Source organism: Schistocerca cancellata, chromosome 7 (assembly GCF_023864275.1).
Source record: "Schistocerca cancellata isolate TAMUIC-IGC-003103 chromosome 7, iqSchCanc2.1, whole genome shotgun sequence".
NCBI classification, from domain to species: Eukaryota; Metazoa; Arthropoda; class Insecta; order Orthoptera; family Acrididae; genus Schistocerca; species Schistocerca cancellata.
In genome coordinates this window covers 293588438-293611914 of record NC_064632.1, presented here as the reverse complement: position 1 = coordinate 293611914, position 23477 = coordinate 293588438, and the positions used below count along the sequence as shown (strand labels likewise).

The following is a 23477-nucleotide window of genomic DNA, read 5'->3' as shown; positions in this document are numbered from 1 at the left end:
GGTGCGGCAACAGAAGTCTACCCCAAAATTGAAGTACATGGAACCGTGTCATTCTTGTGGGCAAAACTTCCAAATCGCACAGAGATTCATCGTAGAATACTAGCGGTATATGGACCAAATGGAATGGTCCGTCCAGTTGAAGTGAAATGGTGCGAACAATGTAGCCAAGGCCAAACAAACGCGGGTGACGCTGATCGAAAAGAAAGACTATCGATATCAAGCACAGGCCAGAACGTGCATGCAATCGAGGAGCAGATTCGCTGAAATCGCAGATTGTCCAAAGATGGTTAAGTTCTGACTGCGGTTCTCGACTGGATACAAGAACAAGGAGCAGGTTTCTACTGTCGGGGAGTTGAACAGCTGCTATAACGTTCCGACCGTGACAGAAACTTGGTGACTATGTTGCAAAATTGTGTCATGTACCTATGTCACTTTGAAGTGTAGTGTAGTATTCAGTGAAAGACACTTGACCTGCTGCAATAATCCGTAACTTCTTTTTGAATTCCCCCCCCCCCCCCCCCGCCTTCCCATTGCGCCTCTTCTGACGGCGGGGCGATGATTTGTGGCGTGGTTGTCATGTTACTACACTGAAGAGCCAATGAAACTGGTCCTGCTGGAATTGCACAAGTCCGTCGGAGTGTACAATTGACAAGAATGGATGCAGGTGATCAGACAGACTTGTCAGAGTCGTATCTAGACATATCAGGGTCCCATATCACGCCAATTGCACACGCCCCACACCATTACAGAGCCTCCGCCAGCTTGAACAGTCCCCTGCTGACATGCAGGGTCCATGGATTCATGAAGTTGTCTATACGTACACGTCCATCCGCTCGATATAATTTGAAACGAGACTCGTCCGACCAGGCGACATGTTTGCAGTCATCAACAGTCCAATGTCAGGGTGACGGGCCCAGTCGTCAAGGGTACACGTGTCGGCCTACAGCTCCGAAAGCCCGTATCGTTGATGTCTCGTTGAATGGTTCACACGCTGACACTTGTTGATGGTCGTACTGGAAAATCCCTACTTCATCGCTACCTCCGAGATGCTGTGTTCCATCGCTCGTGCGCCGATTATAACACCACGTTCAAACTCACTTAAATCTTGACCACCTGCCATTGTAGCAGCAGTAACCAATCTAACGACTGCACCAGACACCTGTTGTATTATACAGGCGTTATTCTGCCTGTTTACATATCTCTGTACTTGAATATGCATGCCTAAACCAGTTTCTTTGGCGCTTCAGTGTACTTGATAACTTTCCATAAATATTATGGCACTGAACTCATGATCGACGGCTGTTTTCAGTGTCACGGAAAAATATGTATAGCTCCATTTTTTAAAGTAGTTATCTTTCTTCGCAGCTATAAAGGTTCAAAATTACTTGTTTACATCAAAAAATTTGCCACCTTATCCGCTACAGCTTGGGGAAAACCGTAGCTCGATATTCTTCCTCGCTGTGGATGTAAGCCTAATGGGCAATTATTAAACATCCCTTTAAATGGTCGATCTGGACTGCTGTAGATGTTGTGGCTATATGAGCCTCCACAGCTGACTGAAGGCCGGTTTCACACGAAGCCACTAGAAGCGCTCCTCAGTGGCGCCCCGCTGGCAAAGCATTGCTGTAAATGTGAGTCTTCGGAAGTTCGGTGCCCCGTGTTCCCGTGGCGTTCATGCCGGAATACCGCCACCGGTGGCGCAAAGGCTGGCTAAAACTGCTTCCAAAAACTGCCTTCACACGATGCCATTCGGTTGCACTCCTGACCGGCCAAGCAGCTGGTAACGCAGCATGTTAACAGACGCCACGTGGCGTATTGGAAATGCTGCTCAATAGAGGGGTGGGGGAGGGGGGGATAATAGTACAGTCGTGTAGGTCATACTGTTGGCTAGAGATGCGATTTCATTTGTGAAGCTGAAGAACATCCATCGACATGAAAGACGGGGAATGACGAAAATTCAGATAAACTGCACAAAATTGAAGTGTTCACCGGGCTTTGCACACTAACGTTCTTCGGAGAGGACGGCGATTGGTGAGCGCCACTCACATTTCCTCCCACTTGTGTTCAGTCTGTTGGCATGACTTGTAACCATCAGTACTCGAAGTGTCATCAAATCTATATCTGTCTCGATCACAAGTTCTGGAGATACATTCGAAGGCCGATCAAAAATTCTGCGCTGTTTTGCAGGAATGCCGAAAAGTACATTCTACATCCACTATGCGATCAAAAGTATCCGGGCACATGGCTAAAAATGACTTACAAGTTCGTAGCGCCCTCCATCGTTAATGCTGGAATTCAATATGGTGTGGCTTGCCCTTAGTCTTGATGACAGCTTCCACTCTCGCAGACATACATTCAATCAGGTACTGGAAGGTTTCTTGGGGAGTGGGAGCCCATTCTTCACGGAATGCTGCACTGAGGAGAGGTATCGCTGTCGGCTGGTGAAGCCTGGCACGAAGTCGGCGTTCCAAAACATCCCACAGGTGCTCTATAGGATTCAGGTCAGGACTCTGTGCAGGCCATGCCATTACAGGGATCTTATTGTCGTGTAACCATTCTGCCACAGGCCATGCATTATGAACAGGTGCTCGATCGTGTTAAAAGATGCAGTCACCATCCCCGAATTGCTCTTCAACAGTGGGAAGCAATAAGATGCTTAAACCATCAATGTAGACCCGTGCTGTGATAGTGCCACGCAAAACAACAAGGGGTGCAAGCCCCTCCACGAAAAACTTGAGCACACCATAACACCACCGCCTCCGAGTTTTACTATTGGCACTACACACGCTCACAGATGACGTCCACCAGGTATTCGCCATACCCACACACTGCCATCGGATAGCCACATTGTACACCGTGTTTCGTCGCTCCACACAACGTTTATCCACTGTTCAGTCGTCCAATTTTTACGCTCCTTACACCGAGTGAGGCGTCGTTTGGTATTTACTGGCGTGATGTGTGGCTTATAAGCAGCCACTCGACCATGAAATCCAAGTTTTCTCACCTCCCGCCTAACTGTCATAGTACTTGCAGTGGGTCCTGATGCAGTTTGGAATTCCTGTGTGATGGTCTGGATGGATGTCTGCCTATTACACATTACTGCCCTCTTCAACTGTCGGCAGTCTCTGTCAGTTAACAGACCAGGTCGGCCTGTGCGCTTTTGTGCTGTACGTGTCCCTTCACGTTTTCACTTCACTATCACATCGGAAACAGTGGACCTGGGGATGTTTAGGAGTGTGGAAATCTCGCGTACGGACTTATGTCACAAGTGACACCCAATTGCTGTAGCATATTTTCGTGATATGCTCTGTCCTGGTTAAATGTTTATCAAAAAGATGCCTAGGTTCCTTACAATATCATTCCTTATTAGTGTGTAGCCCTCCATATCTACCAGTGAAAACGGAATAGATGGATTTAATCACGTCTTTGATATCAATATAGAGTACATTTACATATATCACACCGTTTCGAACTCAAACTTGGAATCCGATTCTGAATTTATATCTATTGACATAGCAGAAGTAGTCGCCATCTCTGCTAGAGCCAAAGTTTCTCAGCCCAAAAACATACGTTTTTCATATTAGGTGCATTGCGCTGCCACCTACTGCTAGGTACTCCATATCAGCGGCCTCAGTAGTCATTGGACATCGTGAGAGACCAGAATGGGGCGCTCCGCGGAACTCACGGACTTCGAACGTGGTGAGGTGATTGGTGTCACTTGTGTCATACGTCTGTACGAGAGATTTCCACACTCCTGAACATCCCTAGGTCCACTGTTTCCGATGTGATGGTCTGTTGACTGACAGAGACCGTCGACAGTTGAAGAGGGTCGTAATGTGTACTAGACAGACATCTATCCAGACCATCACACAACAACATTTACATATGTCACACCGTTTCGAACTCAAACTTGGAATCCGATTCTGAATTTATATCTATTGACATAGCAGAAGTAGTCGCCATCTCTGCTAGAGCCAAAATTTCTCAGCAAACTGCGCATTGAAACTGCGACCCAACTTGCGATGATTGTCGCCGTGACTCAGGCTGCCGTGAGCAATTTGGAGTGAGCCCCCCTGCGTCACCTCACGGGCCTGCGTCTCATCTTGCGGCCCGCCTACTCAAACGTCAATGAGCATGAGACTGTGGTGGGAATCACACACGACCAGGAACAGCATCGAGTTAATGTTTTTCCAATAACTCTGCACAAAGTCAGCTGTCTTGACAACACCTACATGTTTACCATTTGTAGTCGCTACATGGTAGGGTACATTGGCTGCCTTTTAAGAAAAGCTGTAACTAAACTTCCTTCCAGAAATAGTGGCACCCAGGGTTTACTTTTCAATTGCACTTTTTCATTTTCTTATTCAGTCAGAGAAGTGAGAGAGAGACACATCCTGGTCATTAATATGGTAGACACTATGACGGAATCGAAACATAGCGCGTCTGCAGCGGCGGATCAGAAGGGGCGCAGCGCTACTAAAAAGGAACCGCTTTTCTTTCCAGTAGCGCCCTGTGGATGTTCGGTAAGGCTTAAACGGATCGGTAATGACACCACTAAATACACTGACAGAAAAACAATCGCAATACCAAGAAGGAGTTGTGCGACATAAAGGAAAGTTGGTAGACGTATTTCTATTTCCGAAAGATGATGTCTGTTCAAATTTCGTGCCAGTCACATCAGAGTGGCGCTAATAGCGCCACTATGAGGTGAAAGTCAAATTTCCGTTAAATTCACGCTGCAATGGTTATGAAAGTAAGTTACCTTTGTCCTTGTACGTAGTGAGTTTTTACTGGTCAAGCCTTTAAGGCGACAGAGACGCCATTATTAACAGCACACTGAGCGCCGATACACGATCCACGATGGATCAACAGGGTTTGAACGAGGTCGTGCAGCAGGGCTACGAGAAGCGCGATGTTCCTTCTGCGATATTTCAGAAAGACTTGGCAGGAATGTAGCCACTGTACATGATTGCTGGCAGTGGTGGTCACGGTAATGTACGGCAGCAAGGAGACTGGGCCATGGACGGCCACTTGAAAGTACCAAGAGGGAAGACCATCCTGTTCAGCGTATGGTTCTGTCACATCGTACTGTATCTGCAGCAGAAATTTGAGAAGGAGTTGGCCCCACAGTAACGCAACGACCTATTACAAATCAGTTACTTTAAGGACAGGTCCGAGCCAGACTGAACCGAAACCACTGCAATTTGCGCCTTCAGTGGTGTCCAACGAGAACTCATTGGAGGGCAGAGTGGTGATCTGTTGTGTTTTCTGATGAAAGCTGGTTCTACCGCAGTGCTAGTGGTGGCCACGTGTTAGAAGGATACCGTTTGAAGCCCTGCAACCAACCGGTCTTCATGCTAGACAAACTGGACCTACACTTGGGGTTATGGTTCTCGGGTGCGATTTCGAGATAGTAGTAGCACTCGCATGGTTATTCCACAAACGTTGACTGCAAACCTGTGGGTCAATCTGGTGATTCGACCTGTTGTGCTGCCATTCCTGGACAGCATCCAGGAGAGTTTTTCAACACGATGACGTTCGCCCACATACCGCTGTTGTCAACTAACATGCTCTACCGATTGTCGACATGTTGCCTTGGCCTGCTCAATCACGAGATCTGTCTCCAATCGAGCATGTATGGGACATCACCGGCTACAACTCCAGCGTCATCTACAGACAGCATTAATCGTCCCTTTATTGTCCGACTAAGTGGAACAGGCGTGGAGCTCAGTTCCACGAACTGACATCCAGTACCTGTACAACACACGTTTGCATGCTTGCATCCAACATTCTGGCGGTCAAACTGCTTATTAATGTACCAGCATTTCACATTTGCAGCGGCTTATCTCGCGCTTACATTAACCTGTGATCTCGTTATGTTAATCACTTAAATACGTTACCTAGACAAATGTATTCCGGAAATTTCATTACCCTACATTACTTATTTTTTGATGTTGCGATTTTTTTCAGCAGTCTATCAAGATCTCCCATGGAGATCAGGATGTTCGGCAATGCTATGTTACGTTTGTCGGAGGATTTAACCCTGTGTGTGATTTGTCCTTTTACCATCGGGGAGGGCGGGGTGGGGGTAGGATTCCTAGTCAGTTAGTGATTTATCCCCCCCACCCCGGTATATATATATATATATATATATACACTCCTGGAAAATGAAATAAGAACACCGTGAATTCATTGTCCCAGGAAGGGGAAACTTTATTGACACATTCCTGGGGTCAGATACATCACATGATCACACTGACAGAACCACAGGCACTTAGACACAGGCAACAGAGCGTGCACAATGTCGGCACTAGTACAGTGTATATCCACCTTTCGCAGCAATGCAGGCTGCTATTCTCCCATGGAGACGATCGTAGAGATGCTGGATGTAGTCCTGTGGAACGGCTTGCCATGCCATTTCCACCTGGCGCCTCAGTTGGACCAGCGTTCGTGCTGGACGTGCAGACCGCGTGAGACGACGCTTCATCCAGTCCCAAACATGCTCAATGGGGGACAGATCCGGAGATCTTGCTGGCCAGGGTAGTTGACTTACACCTTCTAGAGCACGTTGGGTGGCACGGGATACATGCGGACGTGCATTGTCCTGTTGGAACAGCAAGTTCCCTTGCCGGTCTAGGAATGGTAGAACGATGGGTTCGATGACTGTTTGGATGTACCGTGCACTATTCAGTGTCCCCTCGACGATCACCAGTGGTGTATGGCCAGTGTAGGAGATCGCTCCCCACACCATGATGCCGGGTGTTGGCCCTGTGTGCCTCGGTCGTATGCAGTCCTGATTGTGGCGCTCACCTGCACGGCGCCAAACACGCATACGACCATCATTGGCATCAAGGCAGAAGCGACTCTCATCGCTGAAGACGACATGTCTCCATTCGTCCCTCCATTCACGCCTGTTGCGACACCACTGGAGGCGGGCTGCACGATGTTGGGGCGTGAGCGGAAGACAGCCTAACGGTGTGCGGGACCGTAGCCCAGCTTCATGGAGACGGTTGCGAATGGTCCTCGCCGATACCCCAGGAGCAACAGTGTCCCTAATTTGCTGGGAAGTGGCGGTGCGGTCCCCTACGGCACTGCGTAGGATCCTACGGTCTTGGCGTGCATCCGTGTGTCACTGCGGTCCGCTCCCAGGTCGACGGGCACGTGCACCTTCCGCCGACCACTGGCGACAACATCGATGTACTGTGGAGACCTCACGCCCCACGTGTTGAGCAATTCGGCGGTACGTCCACCCGGCCTCCCGCATGCCCACTATACGCCCTCGCTCAAAGTCCGTCAACTGCACATACAGTTCACGTCCACGCTGTCGCGGCATGCTACCAGTGTTAAAGACTGCGATGGAGCTCCGTATGCCACGGCAAACTGGCTGACACTGACGGCGGCGGTGCACAAATGCTGCGCAGCTAGCGCCATTCGACGGCCAACACCGCGGTTCCTGGTGTGTCCGCTGTGCCGTGCGTGTGATCATTGCTTGTACAGCCCTCTCGCAGTGTCCGGAGCAAGTATGGTGGGTCTGACACACCAGTGTCAATGTGTTCTTTTTTCCATTTCCAGGAGTATATATATATATATATATATATATATATATATGGCTGGGCATCTCGGACATATTCTGTCGTGGTCACCTTTGTGCTCATACGGCAAAGACTACCAAATCCACCGGTTAGTCCCTCAGCCGTTAGGGGTAAAACCCAATGGGACTCGGGGCAAGTAAGGCTAGCAACCTGCTTCCCTGGTACTTTAAATATGATGCTGGCAACAATCAGAGCAAAATGCCTCGGACCTTTGGAGGTGACGGAGTCCCACCTCTAACTGACAAACCAGGGACTCCTAAGATACGACTTGGCAAACAAATGGTAATGAGATGGGGAGCTATTAATATCAATGGGGGCTACTCTGGGAAGAAGGTAGAGCTGGCAGAGGCTGGAAGTAAGATGGGGCTGGACATTTTAGCTGTTAGTGACATTCGGGTAAGGGGTGAGAAAGAAGAGGAAGTGGGAGAATACAAGGTCTACCTGTCAGGAGTCAAAGCAGGAATAGCACAGTGGGGTGTAGGGCTTTACATCAGGAAAGAAATGGAACCCAGCGTAGTTGCAATAAGGTATGTAAACGAACGACTGATGTGGATAGATTTGACAGTGTCTAGCAAGAAAATTAGGATTGTGTCAGTATATTCGCATTGTGAAGGGACAGATCAAGATAAGATGGATAGTTTTTATGAGGCACTCAGTGATGTAGTTGTTAGAGTAAAGGACAAGGACAGTGTTCTGCTCATGGGTGATTTTAATGCCAGGATTGGAAATTGAACAGAAGGGTATGAAAAGGTTATGGGTAAATTTGGAGAGGATATGGAGGCCAGCAGGAACGGGAAACAACTCTTGGATTTCTGTGCCAGTATGGGCTTAGTAATCACAAACTCCTTTTTTAAACATAAGAACATTCACCGGTATACTTGGGAAGGCAGGGGAACCAGATCTGTCATTGACTATATAATAACAGATCAGGAATTCAGGAAGGCTGTGAGGGACACACGTGTATTCAGGGGATTCTTTGATGACACTGATCATTATTTAATCTGCAGTGAAATTTGGATTGTGAGGCCGAAAGTGCAGGAGGTCAGGTCCATATGTAGGAGGATAAGAGTGGAGAAACTTCAGGATAAGGAAATCAGGCACAAGTACATAACAGCGATCTCAGAAAGGTACCAGTTAGTTGAATGTAGTCAATTACAGTCATTGGAAAAGGAATGGACAAGGTACAGGGACACAGTACTAGAAGTGGCTAAAGAATGTCTTGGAATAGTAGTGTGTAAAAGTAGGATGAAGCAAACAGCTTGGTGGAATGATACAGTCAAGGCAGCCTGTAAAAGGAAAAAGAAGGCATATCAAAAATGGCTACATACCAGAACCCAGGTAGACAGAGAAAGTTATGTTGAAGAAAGAAACAAAGCCAAACAGATAATTGCAGCATCCAAGAAGAAATCGTTGGAAGACTTTGGAAACAGGTTGGAGACTATGGGTCAAGCTGCTGGAAAACCATTCTGGAGTGTAATTAGCAGTCTTCGAAAGGGAGGTAAGAAGGAAATGACAAGTATTTTGGACAGGTCAGGAAAACTGCTGGTGAATCCTGTGGATGCCTTGGCCAGATGGAGGGAATATTTTGAAGAGTTGCTCAATGTAGGTGAAAATGCGATCAGTAATGTTTCAGATTTCGAGGTAGAATGGGACAGGAATGATGATGGAAATAGGATCACATTTGAGGAAGTGGAAAAAATGGTCAATAGATTGCAGTGCAATAAAGCGGCTGGGGTGGATGAAATTAAGTCGGAACTCATCAAATACAGTGGAATGTCAGGTCTTAAATGGCTACACAGGATAATTGAAATGGCCTGGGAGTCGGGACAGGACAAAAGCAGTAATCACACCAATCTTTAAACATGGAAACAGAAAAGATTGTAACAACTACAGAGGTATCTCTTTAATCAGCGTTGTGGGTAAAATCTTCTCAGGTATTGTTGAAAGGAAAGTGCGAGTATTAGTTGAGGACCAATTGGATGAAAATCACTGTGGGTTTAGGCCTCTTAGAGGTTGTCAGGACCAGATCTTTAGCTTACGGCAAATAATGGAGAAGTGTTATGAGTGGAACAGGGAATTGTATCTATGCTTTATAGATCTAGAAAAGGCATATGACCGGGTTCCTAGGAGGAAGTTATTGTCTGTTCTACAAGATTATGGAATAGGAGGCAAATTTTGCAAGCAATTAAAGGTCTTTACATGGATAGTCAGGTAGCAGTTAGAGTTGACGGTAAATTGAGTTCATGGTTCAGAGTAGTTTCAGGGGTAAGACAAGGCTGCAACCTGTCTCCACTGTTGTTCATAATATTTATGGATCATATGTTGAAAACAATAGACTGGCTGGGTGAGATTAAGATATGTGAACACAAAATAAGCAGTCTTGCATATGCGGATGACTTAGTTGTGATGGCAGATTCGATTGAAAGTTTGCAAAGTAATATTTCAGAGCTAGATCAGAAATGTAAGGACTATGGTATGAAGATTAGCATCGCCAAAACGAAAGTAATGTCAGTGGGAAAGAAATATAAACGGATTGAGTGCCAAATAGGAGGAACAAAGTTAGAACAGGTGGACAGTTTCAAGTACTTAGGATGTGTATTCTCACAGGATGGCAACATAGTGAAAGAACTGGAAGCGAGGTGTAGCAAAGCTAATGCAGTGAGCGCTCAGCTACGATCTACTCTCTTCTGCAAGAAGGAAGTCAGTACCAAGACTAAGTTATCTGTGCACCGTTCAATCTTTCGACCAACTTTGTTGTATGGGAGCGAAAGCTGGGTGGATTCAGGTTACCTTATCAACAAGGTTGAGGTTACGGATATGAAAGTAGCTAGATGATTGCAGGTACTAGTAGCAGGAGGGTGTCCACAATGAGGAAATCAAAGAAAAACTGGGAATGAACTCAATAGATGTAGCAGTCAGGGCGAACAGGCTTAGATGGTGGGGTCATGTTACACGCATGGGAGAAGCAAGGTTACCCAAGAGACTCATGGATTCAGCAGTAGAGGGTAGGAGGAGTCGGGGCAGACCGAGGAGAAGGTACCTGGATTCGGTTAAGAATGATTTTGAAGTAATAGGTTTAACATCAGAAGAGGCACCAATGTTAGCACTGAATAGGGGATCATGGAGGAACTGTATAAGGGGGGCTATGCTCCAGACTGAACGCTGAGAGGCATAATCAGTCTTAAATGATGATGATGATATATATATATATATATATATATATACCAGATGGCGTATGCTAGCATTACGCTTTAGTTCTATGTTTCCCATGTACTTTAGAGAGAGCAAGAAGAGTTGCCCCATCACTGCTGTTCAAAGGAGAAATGCGCATACTGGCCAACCTCCATCGAGCTGTGCCGCCACCTGCGCGTGTTTTCCTGCTGTTTCCGTTCTGATAAGGTCACGTGGCCGTCTGTTTTGTAGATCGAGTCAGGTCTTACAGTCAGACAGGTAACAGCTACAATGTACTCCACCGAAGACTACACCGATATGATACTGTTCTATCGGGAGACGCACCGCAATGCACTTGAAGCCCGAAGGCTGTCTGCACAACCTTCTCCAACGCTACGTCATTATTTTAGACGTACAGAAATGCATTTAAAAACCGAGGAAGATTTCCAGGTACAATGTGTCTTGGAAATACGAATCTGTGACACATCCGATTTTGTCCGGAATGTTACTGAGTATTTTGGAGCACATCCCACGCACGGTAAGCACAGCTTAAATGAAAATAAGGTGTACATACAATGCTATACAAACGAAAGTGTTATCATGCTAATGCATTTAGATGCAGTATTATTTGTACCTATAATAATAATAGTAATAATAATAATAATAATAAAACCCGTGGAGCCTTGGGAAAAGAATAGGCCTCCGGTATGTTCTGCCAGTCGTAAAAGGCGACGAAAAGAACAAACCACTAATAGGGCTAACCCCCCTTTTAGTGTGATTAGTTGGTTCATGACAGAACTAATGAAGCCTCGGACAAGCGCTGTCATGGTCGGGGATGACGCTTCAACCCTATGCCCGTCCACAATGGTAACGACACTGCTAGCCACATGGAAAATGATTTAAATCCAAATAGAGGTGTTTTGCAGGATATGCTTCCTGCAACCACACTAGAAGGAAAACAAAGACAGAGGATGAGATGGTCAGATGAAGTAAACCGACACCTCATGTTCTGTTATTACCAAGCAACAAACTTAGGAACCAACACAACTGGATACAGATCACAAGTATACACAACATTTATTACCAGATACCCAGAATTAAAATTTTTAACAGAACAACGACTAGCTGATCAGATCCGTGTAATAATAAAAAATAACAGGATACCCCAGTCAGAATTACAAAACATAAAACAACAAGTACAACAAATACTGGAACAAAATAATGTGCAATCAGAAGAAGAAGAAAATACAGTAATGGACTCAAACATCCCAGAGCAAACAAACAAAGAACAACACACATCAATTAAACAATCACAGGAAAACGAAATTTTAAGACAGCCACCAGAACAAGCACAAATAGAACACGAAGAGACACATGTGTTAGACATAGAAGAGAAATTTCAGCTGACATATATAGAATACAAAGACACAAATACAGACATTAGACCATTCTTGCATAGACCAGCAAATAACCCACAAGTCGAAACAACAATAGCAACTATCAACACAATCATACACAACAAAATAAATGAAAATACAACTATGGAAGAGTTACAAGTCCTGGTTTATATAGGAGCACTCACTACACTAAATATACACACTAGGCAGAGATCAGAACCAACCAACACACAGAAGAAACCCACAAAATCAGCATGGTAACACAGGCTACAGATCAGAATAGAAAAACTGAGAAAAGACATCGGACAGCTAACGCAATTTATAAGAAATGAAATGTCAGACAAAAAACGAAAAAGGTTAGGTAAAATCTCACAACAAGAAGCGATAGAGCAATTAGATGAAAAGAAGCAGAAATTACAAGCATTGGCCAAACGACTTAGAAGATACAAAAAAAGTGAAAATAGAAGGAAACAAAACCAAACATTCAACACAAATCAAAAGAAATTTTACCAGACAATAGATAACACACACATTAAAATAGACAGTCCACAAGCATAACAGACATGGAACACTTCTGGAGCAACATATGGTCAAACCCGGTACAGCATAACAGGCATGCACGGTGGATACAAGCAGAAACAGACGCATACAAGATGATACCACAAATGCCTGAAGTGATAATTTTGCAACATGAAGTCACCCAAGCAATTAATTCTACTCACAATTGGAAAGCCCCCGGAAAAGATAAAATAGCAAATTTCTGGCTAAAGAAGTTCACCTCAATACATTCACATTTAACTAAATTATTTAACAGTTACACTGCAGACCCATACACATTCCCTGATACACTTACACATGGAATAACTTATCTGAAAGCAAAAGATCAAGCAGACACAGCAAACCCAGCTAAATATCGCCCCATAACATGCCTACCAACAATATACGAAATATTAACTTCATTCATTACACAGAAATTAATGACACATACAACACAGATCAAAATTATAAATGAAGAACAAAAAGGCTGTTGCAAAGGAGCACGAGGATATAAAGAGCAACTGATAATAGATGCAGAGGTGACATATAAAGCTAAAACTAAACAAAGGTCGCTACACTAGCATACATTGATTACCAAAAAGCTTTTGATAGTGTACCCCACTCATGGTTACTACAAATATTGGAAATATACAAAGTAGATCCTAAATTGATACAGTTCCTAAACATAGTAATGAAAAATTGAAAAACCACACTTAATATCCAAACAAATTCAAATAATGTCACATCACTGCCAATACAGATTAAGTGCGGAATATACCAAGGAGACTCATTAAGTCCTTTCTGGTTCTGCCTTGCTCTGAACCCACTATCCAACATGCTAAATAATACAAATTATGGATACAATATTATTGGAACATACCAACACAAAATCACACATTTGCTATACATGGATGATCTAAAATTACTGGCAGCAACAAATCAACAACTCAACCAATTACCAAAGATAACAGGAGTATTCAGCAATGATACAAATATAGCTTTTGGAACAGACAAATGTAAGAAAAATAGCATAGTCAAGGGAAAACACACTAAACAGGAAGATTACATATTGGATAACCACAGCGACTGCATAGAAGCGATGGAAAAAACAGGTGCCTATAAATATCTAGGATACAGACAAAAAATAGGAATAGATGATACAAATATTAAAGAAGAACTAAAAGAAAAATATAGACAAAGACTAACAAAAATACTGAAAACAGAATTGACAGCAAGAAACAAGACAAAAGCTATAAATACTTATGCTATACCAATATTGACCCATTCATTTGGAGTAGTGAAATGGAGTAACACAGAACTAGAAGCGCTCAATACACTTACACGATCACAATGCCACAAATATAGAACACATCATATACATTCAGCAACAGAAAGAGTCACATGAAGCAGAAAGGAAGGAGTAAGGGGATTTATCGACATAAAAAACCTACATTATGGACAGGTAGACAATTTAAGAAAATTCTTCATAGAACGAGCAGAAACCAGCAAAATACACAAAGCAATCATTCATATAAATACATTGGCGACACCATTGCAATTTCATAACCTTTTCTACAACCCTTTAGATCACATAACATCAACAGATACAACGAAAGTAAATTGGAAAAAAACACTACATGGGAAGCACCCGTATCACATAACACAGCCACACATCGATCAAGACGCATCCAACACATGGCTAAGAAAAGGCAATATATACAGTGAGACGGAAGGATTCATGATTGCAATACAGGATCAAACAATAAACACCAGATATTACAGCAAGCATATTATTAAAGATCACAATACCACAACAGATAAATGCAGACTTTGCAAAGAACAAATAGAAACAGTAGATCACATCACAAGCGGATGTACAATACTAGCAAATACAGAATACCCACACATGACAATGTAACATAAATAATACATCAACAACTTGCCATACAGCATAAACTAATAAAACAACACGTTCCCACATACAAGTATGCACCACAAAATGTACTGGAGAATGATGAATACAAATTATACTGGAACAGAACCATAAAACAACAGGACATAACAAACCTGACATCATACTCACCAATAAAAAGAAGAAATTAACACAACTAATCGAAATATCCATACCCAATACAACGAATATACAGAAGAAAACAGGAGAAAAAATTGAGAAATACATCCAACTGGCTGAGGAAGTCAAGGACAGGTGGCATCAGGATAAAGTTGACATTATACCAATTATACTATCAACTACAGGAGTCATACCACACAATATCCACCAGTACATCAACGCAATACAGATACATCCAAACGTATATATACAACTACAGAAATCTGTAATTATTGATACATGTTCAATTACCCGAAAGTTCCTAAATGCAATTTAACATATACCATACAGTTAAAAAGGAAGTCACGCTCGATCAAGGTCCGCATCACCTTCCATTTTAACCAGACATAAGGTCTGAGAAAAGAAAGAAATAATACTATTATGCTCATTATTATTATGATGAAACTCATTAGATCTCGCCCAGTAATTCCAATTTCTCATCGTAATTAGGACAAAGAAGAGCTGCAGCGGACCTGGGTATATCGAGGTCTTCGGTACAAAGGATTGTGGAGGAACGAAAATGGCATCCCTTTAAGGTGCACCTATACCAGAAACTATATGGAAACGGTTTGCAAAATCGGGTGTCTTTCTGTGGACGTCTCGTAAATAAAGTAACTGTAAATCCGGGTTTCATCAGGCAGATTTAATAGGGAGATGAATGCTATTTCGCCAATGACGCCACTGTCAATAGGCACAATCTACGAGGGCTATTCAGAAAGTAAGGAACAATACACCGTGAAATGGAAACCACAGTGAAAATCAAAACTTCCAGCTACTTCTCTACACAGTGGCCGCTCAGACTTAGACATCTGTGGTAGCGTTGCACCAACTTTTCACCTCCCTCCTTATAGAAGATAGCCGCCAGTGCTTTTCGACAATTTTCTACTCTGGACTGCAGCTCGGTGTGTGTGTCAAAATATTGTCTTCATAGCCAGCGGTTCATTTGAGCAGAGATGAACCTCAGGGGTAGTCAATTACGGGCTGTCTTGTGGGTGAACAAACACTTTCCATCGAAAACACTGCAGGAGCATCTTCACTGACACTGCGGAGTGCGGCTGAGAATTGTCGTGTAGAACGAACTGCATGACAGTTATGTTGTGTGGATTGCATAGCTTCAGGCGAAATCTTTCGCCAGGTCCTCATACTTTGTGGGAGGCGCTAATTTCTAGCCATCTTCACATCTCACTGTGAGCTCAGAACTTATCCCCAAACGGTGGATAAGTCGTGATGTTTTATTCTATGGCCAGAGAGATCGCCTGATTTAACACCCTTGGATTTTTTCTTATGGGGTTATATCAAAACCAGGATTTACGAAACAGAAACGGAAAATTCACATGTGTTAAAAGGAAGAATACATCATGCTTGCACTTCAGTATCTGCAGAAATGCTAATACTGAGAGGTGCTTCTTACATCAATGCCCCCAACAAGGGGGACATGCATTTGAACGTTTGTATTATGAAGAATGCAATTATAAAGACGTCAGTTCATAACATAGGTTTAAAGGAATATAATTTATGATATTCATTGTATTCATTGTTCTTTATTGCAATCAAAGATGTTACACCATTTATGTTATACTGCCAACTGTGAAGCACGCATTGATGCATTATGTATTGTTAACAAAGTAGCTGTCAAATGCTGATATGACTTTAAACAGATGATTAATACGCTTCGGCCATTGTACGTATTGTTCTGGTAAAGGACAATCACTCTTCTACAAAGACACATTTCTTGAGCCCAGGAATCGAACACGGCATCCTTCCTATGCAAGCAAGTTTTCGCACGACGAGCTATACGACCAGTTACAGCTGTAAAGCGTTTGTTTTCGAGCACTGGTCGTAAATTTCTCTGGGTCTGCTCCCTGTCGGTGTGGCACCGCCTTTAATGTTCTACTTAGGCAAATCTTTCGGTGTCTGTGGTATCCGGGATTCACTAATGCCAACAATTCATGGCGAGTCAATTGTTTTCGTGTTTCAAAAGCTTTTCTATACGCGTCAGTTTCTTCTTTTGCGTTGAGAAATCAAGAACATTGCACTACAATTAAGTCCTTGTATAAATAATTACGCAGAAGAGCAACAACACATTTGTAAGATGCAAGCTTGTTGATGCACGATTTGTTGCGATAGTACACGATGGTTTAATGTTATACTTTTCGAGAAGTACTAACAGTGTACTGAAAATACCTTTTCCTAATGAAATTTCTAATTCAGTAATATAGAAAAAATAATTGCAAGTAACTCTCTCGAAGAACAGACATACATATAAACGGTGATTCAAAAAGAAAGAACAGATATCAGTTGTTTTTTACGACCACCTATAAAAGGCAGAAACATATTGCGCATATCACTGGATATGCAGTCGTTGCAGCGAGAAGCCCCTTCTGCACAAGCAGATTTATGACTGGCACAACAAGTTCTTGAAAGTTTGTTGCATAGACAGAGGGAAGAGCATTGGTCGGCCTAACACGTCTGATGAAAATGTCGAGCGCATCCGAGATCCGTTCACACGAAGCCCTCAAAATTCCACAAGACGGGTAGGCCAGGAACTTCGACTTCCTCAAATAATGGTGCTTATGAAGTCTTCAAAGTTGTAGTTACTGCAGCTACTGCGTCCCGGCGACCATAACAGAAGGTACTAATTTTGCATTCCAGTTCTCCAGGATATGGCAGAGGATACTTTTTCCGGACGACTCATCTTTTCGGACGAATCGGCGTTTCATCTATCGGACAAAGTAAACCCCCATAATCTAAGAACTTCAGGGTCACAATATCCTGATGCCGTCCTCGAACATGAAAGAGAGTCACCGACACTGAATGTGTTTTGTACCGTTTCTGTTCACAAAGTTTATGGACCTTCCCCTTTTGTGGAGGAAACTGTGACATGAATGTCATACTTTTCGGAGGTGCTGCAAAATTTGCTGTTACCTCAATTTGACAAAGATACCAATGATTACGCTTTTATGCATGATGGAACCCTACCTCATTTTCACCTTAAGGTGCGGCGTTATCTTAACAATACCGCCCCACACCGTTGGATTGGAAGAGGTGGACAACAAGACCTTGTTCATTGCTTTTTGACTCTGGGTTACCAGAACTCACATCTTGCGATTTTTCTATAGGTGTACATACAAGACAAAGTTTTTGTCCCACCTGAGACAGCTACTCTGTTCCTGGTTCTGAGAAATTGAATTGTTGAAGCTGTTGATTCAATAAACAGGGACCTGTTGAGATGTGTGTAGAATGAAATGGACTAGCAGTTCGATGTTTCTCGAGCAACGCACATGTTGAGTGTATAGTATAGTGTCTGTGCGACCATAAAACTTTGAACCTTCCTCTATCCAGTGACACACATAATATGTTTCTGTCTTTCACAGTTTGACTATAATAAAGAATTGAAATTTGTTCTCTCTTTTTGAATCACCCTGCATTATTAAACAGGTTTTATTGGAAATCATGGCACTTTTCTCCATCATGATACTAATATCTGTACCCGATTGTAAAAACTAAAAATCAAAAAGTCAGTAGGCTTAGATGAAGTACCAAAGTGTGTACTGAAACAATGCATAGAGATTATACAAGGCCCCTTAACAAATGTAATAAATGAATCCTTCACGTCAGGGAAATTACCAGATCAGTTAAAATAGGGAAAGGTTGTATCTTTGCTTAAGAAAGGTAATGCAGAAGACGTAGAAATTTATTGGCCCATTTCCCTGCTGTCACCATTCTCAAAAATAATAGAAGCAATTATAAAGACAGATTAATGAATCACCTGAATAAATACAATCTTTTAATCAAATCACAGCTTGGTTTCTGAAGTGGCAAAAATACGGAGCCAGCCATAGCAGATTTCACAAAAGTTTTACTTAATGCTATTGACAAAGATGTGTGTGTGTCAAAAGCATATTTTTGGATCTCTCTAAGGCCTTTGATACACTCTACCACAAGATTCTATTAAATAAATTAGAAGCATTACGAATAAGAGGGGTAGCTAATGACTTGTTTTGATCATACCTAGCAGACGGGGTACAAAGAGATAACACATACTCAAATAGATATAAACATTTAGTAAAACACTTATCGGGACCAAAATACATTAATATAGGGGTTCTGCAAGGTAGCATATTATGACCAATACTATTCCTAATATATATTAATGACTTTCCCAGTAGCCCCATATAAAAAGATACTCATCAGAATTGAGCTTCTTCTTTCTTCTTGTAGATTTGTAGACAAAGTAAAGTACCATATGGAGCCTTAGCAAGAAGTCTCTCATGGTGAAAAAATTCTCTTCGTTGATGGCAGCAGTATTATGGTCACTGAGAAAACAAGAGAATTCCTTGCACAGAAAGCAAATGAAACTCTCAAGGAAGTTTACGATTGGTCAATAAGCAATAAAATGACATTGAATGTAAAGAAAACTAATGCCATGAATTTCAGTTTGAAGAAGGGAAATGACAATGTTAAATTAAATGTAGATGGCACCTCTATAGATTGTGTAACATATGCAAAATTTCTAGGAATCGATACTGATTCTCAGTTGAAGTGGTGTGAACACACAAATGTACTTGCAAACAAACACTATCATCAGTGTGTAACATGCAGTGTCTTTTAGTTACATCCTAGTTATGTGTACACTCAATTCTTAGCTGTGGAATTCGTTTTTGGGGAACAAATGCACAAAATATGAACACCATTTTCAAACTCCAGAAAAGAGCCATGTGAATAATAACTAAAAATAGTAGTCAATATCATTGTTAAGATCTGTTGAAAACACTGGGGATTTCAACTGCTCCATTTGAATACATTCACCAGTCAGTTGTACACATCAAAAATAAAATTGGTAATTACTGCACAAACAACTCTGTCCATGACCATGGAACAAGAGCTAGACTCAACTTAGATTTACCAAGAAAAAATAAACATAAAACTCAAAACAGCATTTTCTACCAAGGAATAAAACTGTACAATAAATTACCAAAAGAGATTATAGAAATTGTAAAAATACACTTATTTAAAAAGGCAGTTAAAAAGTACCTGATATGCAATACATTTTAGACATTGAAGTATTACTTAGATAAAACAGAGTAGGGGTTTGGTAAAAAATGTTATATGAATAAATAATAATAATAATTATAAAACATCCAACATTCCACATAACAGCTTCACAATATGTTATTTCCTTCTTTCTTCCTTTTCTAGAAAAACTTACCCCAAGCTATGCATAGCACAACACTAACACCTCTTCCTCTTCTTGAGCTCAACATTTCACTCATTATGGAGGGATGCTGACTCAGTTTTTCAGGATAGCAAATGGGAAGTTGTGTTACAGAAACTGGCCCAGAGAGCACCAGTGTGTCTTGTGTGTGTGTTGTGTGTGTAGTGAGTGAAGTGTCATGAAACAATGTGTGTATAGTGTGTGCAGTGACTGATAGTGAGATATGAGTGAACAGTGTGGCATTACATTGTTTAATAAGTTATTTGTAAAAAAAAAGTATTGTATAACAAAAGTAAATCTAATGATTGTCTCTAACTAGGAGTCTGTAAATGTATGTTTATATGAATTAGCTTATTTTAAAATGATCTAAGCTTGTAAATATTTTGACATGTCCTATATCCTTGTAAAAAGAGATCTACTGATGAATAAAGCTACTACTACTACTACGACTACTACTACTACTACTAAGCAAATGAATGAGATTGTTTCTCATTTCTTCTCCTATAAACATAAGATACTTCGTCATGCATTGTTGGATTGAAGCATATTACCGATTAATAAATCATTAAACTTTTGTAGCTTGATTACTGTGAGATGATTTGAATGATTATTTCTGTTTAGCTATTATATATGCAGATTTCAACAACAAAGCAGCTGTGATTCCTTTTTCTTGATGTTGCTTTCTCCACAAATTTTCACTTTCACTCATGCATTTTTCTAAACTTTGTATTTCTTTGCTACGTATGATTTCTATGCATTTCATGGGTGATATGCACTTTGTATGAGCACCGATATTATAATTTATTTTTTTGGTATGATTAGCAGAAACACCAACTAAACTCGTGTAATCGATACACAAACGTCCCTTGCTTTTCACCTTGAGTTCACACACTTATGAATACACTGTGCATATTACCAAGTTTTTGCCATTTGCAGACAGCTGTGGCTTAGTCGTTTGACAGTTTTGAAAATGTAATAAAGCAACCGAATTTTCCCACTATAATTTTAAGCCAACTGTTACTCCCATTTCTACCTTGTAGACTTCTTATAGTTTTTAATCTCTGAAGATTCACTATATTTTTCTTTGTTAGCCCCAGGCCATGATCTAGGGAGAGGAGGATATCTGCCTCGGGCGGTAATTACAGGGGCCACCAAATTCACATTCTTGAAACAAGTTTGTTTCACAAAGCGCCTAGCATCCATTGTACGTTGGTCTATCGATTATTCATATGATCTTAAAACGCATCCCTGTTGGTTTCTGAACATTTTTGAACATGTTCTAAGTTGATTTCTGAACGAATCATAAGTTAATTTTTGAAAGCATGCATAGTGTACGTGATTTCTCTGCTAGGGGAATCCCTGTCACATGTAGAAATAAAAAACTTTCCCGCAGACAAAACGGGATGAGGCTATACGAGATGAGCCCAATAAACCCAAAAGTGTGAATGCCAATCGCTCTTTGTTTATATGGTTGACTGGATGTGCGAATGATCGGTCTTGTTATAATTAATAGCGGAATCCATAGATTCAGACTACCAGAGTGAAAGTAAACGGCTAACAGGAATAACATGTAAGAAAGATTACATATTATCTTCTCGGTGTATCCAAGAAAATGAAATTTTGACAGAAAATTTTTGCCAGAACGCTACACTACTATGGGCCAGTTGTACAGTCAAACAGGCTGACTGGGAGCAGCAAAGGCATCACAGGACATTTTAATTTCCACTGTCCTGAATATAGGTTTGATAGCTTTCATTAAAAAATATACTTGTTTGAATTCCTCAGAGCGAAATACAATGACGTGCGATAGAAGAATGCTGTGTGAAGAGGTGTGACACTGCACTTTGGCACGCTTAAATAAATAACATGTCTTACATTTCCTCAAACATGTATGTTTTATGTATCAAACTCCTCAGAAATATATGTGCTACAAAATGAACTTATTTCTGAAAAATGTTTTTTTTTTTTAATTTTTTACCGTCCTATCTCAAATACTCGAGGGGATTTTTGCCCTGGTTCGGAAATATAGTGGATCCGGGACTGGCTAGCATCATCATTACTGTTTTTTTTTTTTAGATTCATTGTCTATTTTAAAACTTTAGCACCAATGCTAGCATCCTGTCAACGTCTGCAGTCTGCAAACGTTTTCGGTAATGTTCTGCTCTTGAGGAATAACGAAATTTTGCTTTGTTTGAAAGACATGTTGGAATTTTGTAGTCCTTACAGGCCTGCACACAATCAACTTATTAATAATGCTACTTGCCTCGTAAGTAACTTATGTCGGAGCTTAGATTAAAGTAGCAACAGCACCACGAGAACAAAGATTCAGCCTGAAATGTTTAAATACATAATGATTTTTCCAAAATTAATGAGCACACACGTTAATGTTAAAATACTAATAGTGTATTAAAACTTTCGGTGTATGGCTCCACAAATTTAAATCAAAAGTTTATTTTTACACATCCAGTGAGCGGAAAACAAATTCCGTGGTTGGGATGGGTAATTTACAGTCAGGGTATGGGATGGTCTGATACAAAGGCGGAGAGGGAGGTTCACCCATCCATCTTCCCCCTGCAAATCACACACTGTTTTAACCAGACGCAGGATTAATGTCACAGTGCACAGCACCAACTTCTACCCTCAGATCTAAGGTTAAACATTAAAAGAAACTATTTTACTCAATAAAAATTTATTAATCCTGTTCTCAGAAGAAGCAACATAATAACATACTGCTATGTTGTGGCTATGGTCCTAGCATTCAATTGGAAATCACACAGTAGCAGAAATTGGCGGATCAAAAAACATAAATAATTTCTTGTTGAGTAAAAACTGTCTTGCAGGAAAAATGATTTAATTTATAACTTTATCATGGCTGTGGACCTATGCATAAAGGAAAATGTTTCTGCAAAAAGGGTTATTTAAAAACCACATTCTATTGCACATAGATCCCATAAATGACAACAGAAAGCCATTTGGAAACGGCCATATATTTATAGTAACGGAAACATACCATTCTGAATATTATAGTCCGACAATGTAGAACCTTCCTCCAGTTCTCTTCCCCCAAACAGTAGCCTCAGTTGATCCAGAGGCACACCATTCTTGTACTGGATCTTTGTTTTCACACCTTCTATCGTGTCTGAATCACTCAAGTCAAGTGTAATGGTTCTTCCATTTAGCGTCTTCACAAAAACCTGCATTACGAAGAATCTGAAACGATAAAAAAATACACTGTTGTTAGTTCATTTCTGTACATAAAAAAGAACACTTCACTGCTGCTGATTTTTAAAAATGTCGTATACTTATGACCACCAATATTCAGCAACATTGATTAGGGTAAAAGTATCTTCTCGAAGCGACCTTACTGGGTTCCGATTTTAGTAGATAATTATATCACGAAAGACTGCCGATAAAAAGTAATACGGGAATGAGCCATCTCGTAAAAATCTAACTGG

General features: G+C 41.5%; 1 protein-coding gene across 1 annotated transcript in view; it reads right to left on the bottom strand.

Annotated features, from left to right (window-relative positions):
• Window positions 1-23222, bottom strand: part of LOC126092237 (ubiquitin-60S ribosomal protein L40-like) — a 30420-nt gene extending 7198 nt beyond the window's left edge. The window contains exon 1 of the mRNA XM_049907741.1: window positions 23033-23222. Within this exon, the coding sequence (XP_049763698.1) occupies window positions 23033-23222 (190 nt within the window). The remainder of the gene's footprint in view (window positions 1-23032) is intronic.
• Between the last annotated feature and the right edge of the window lie 255 nt (window positions 23223-23477).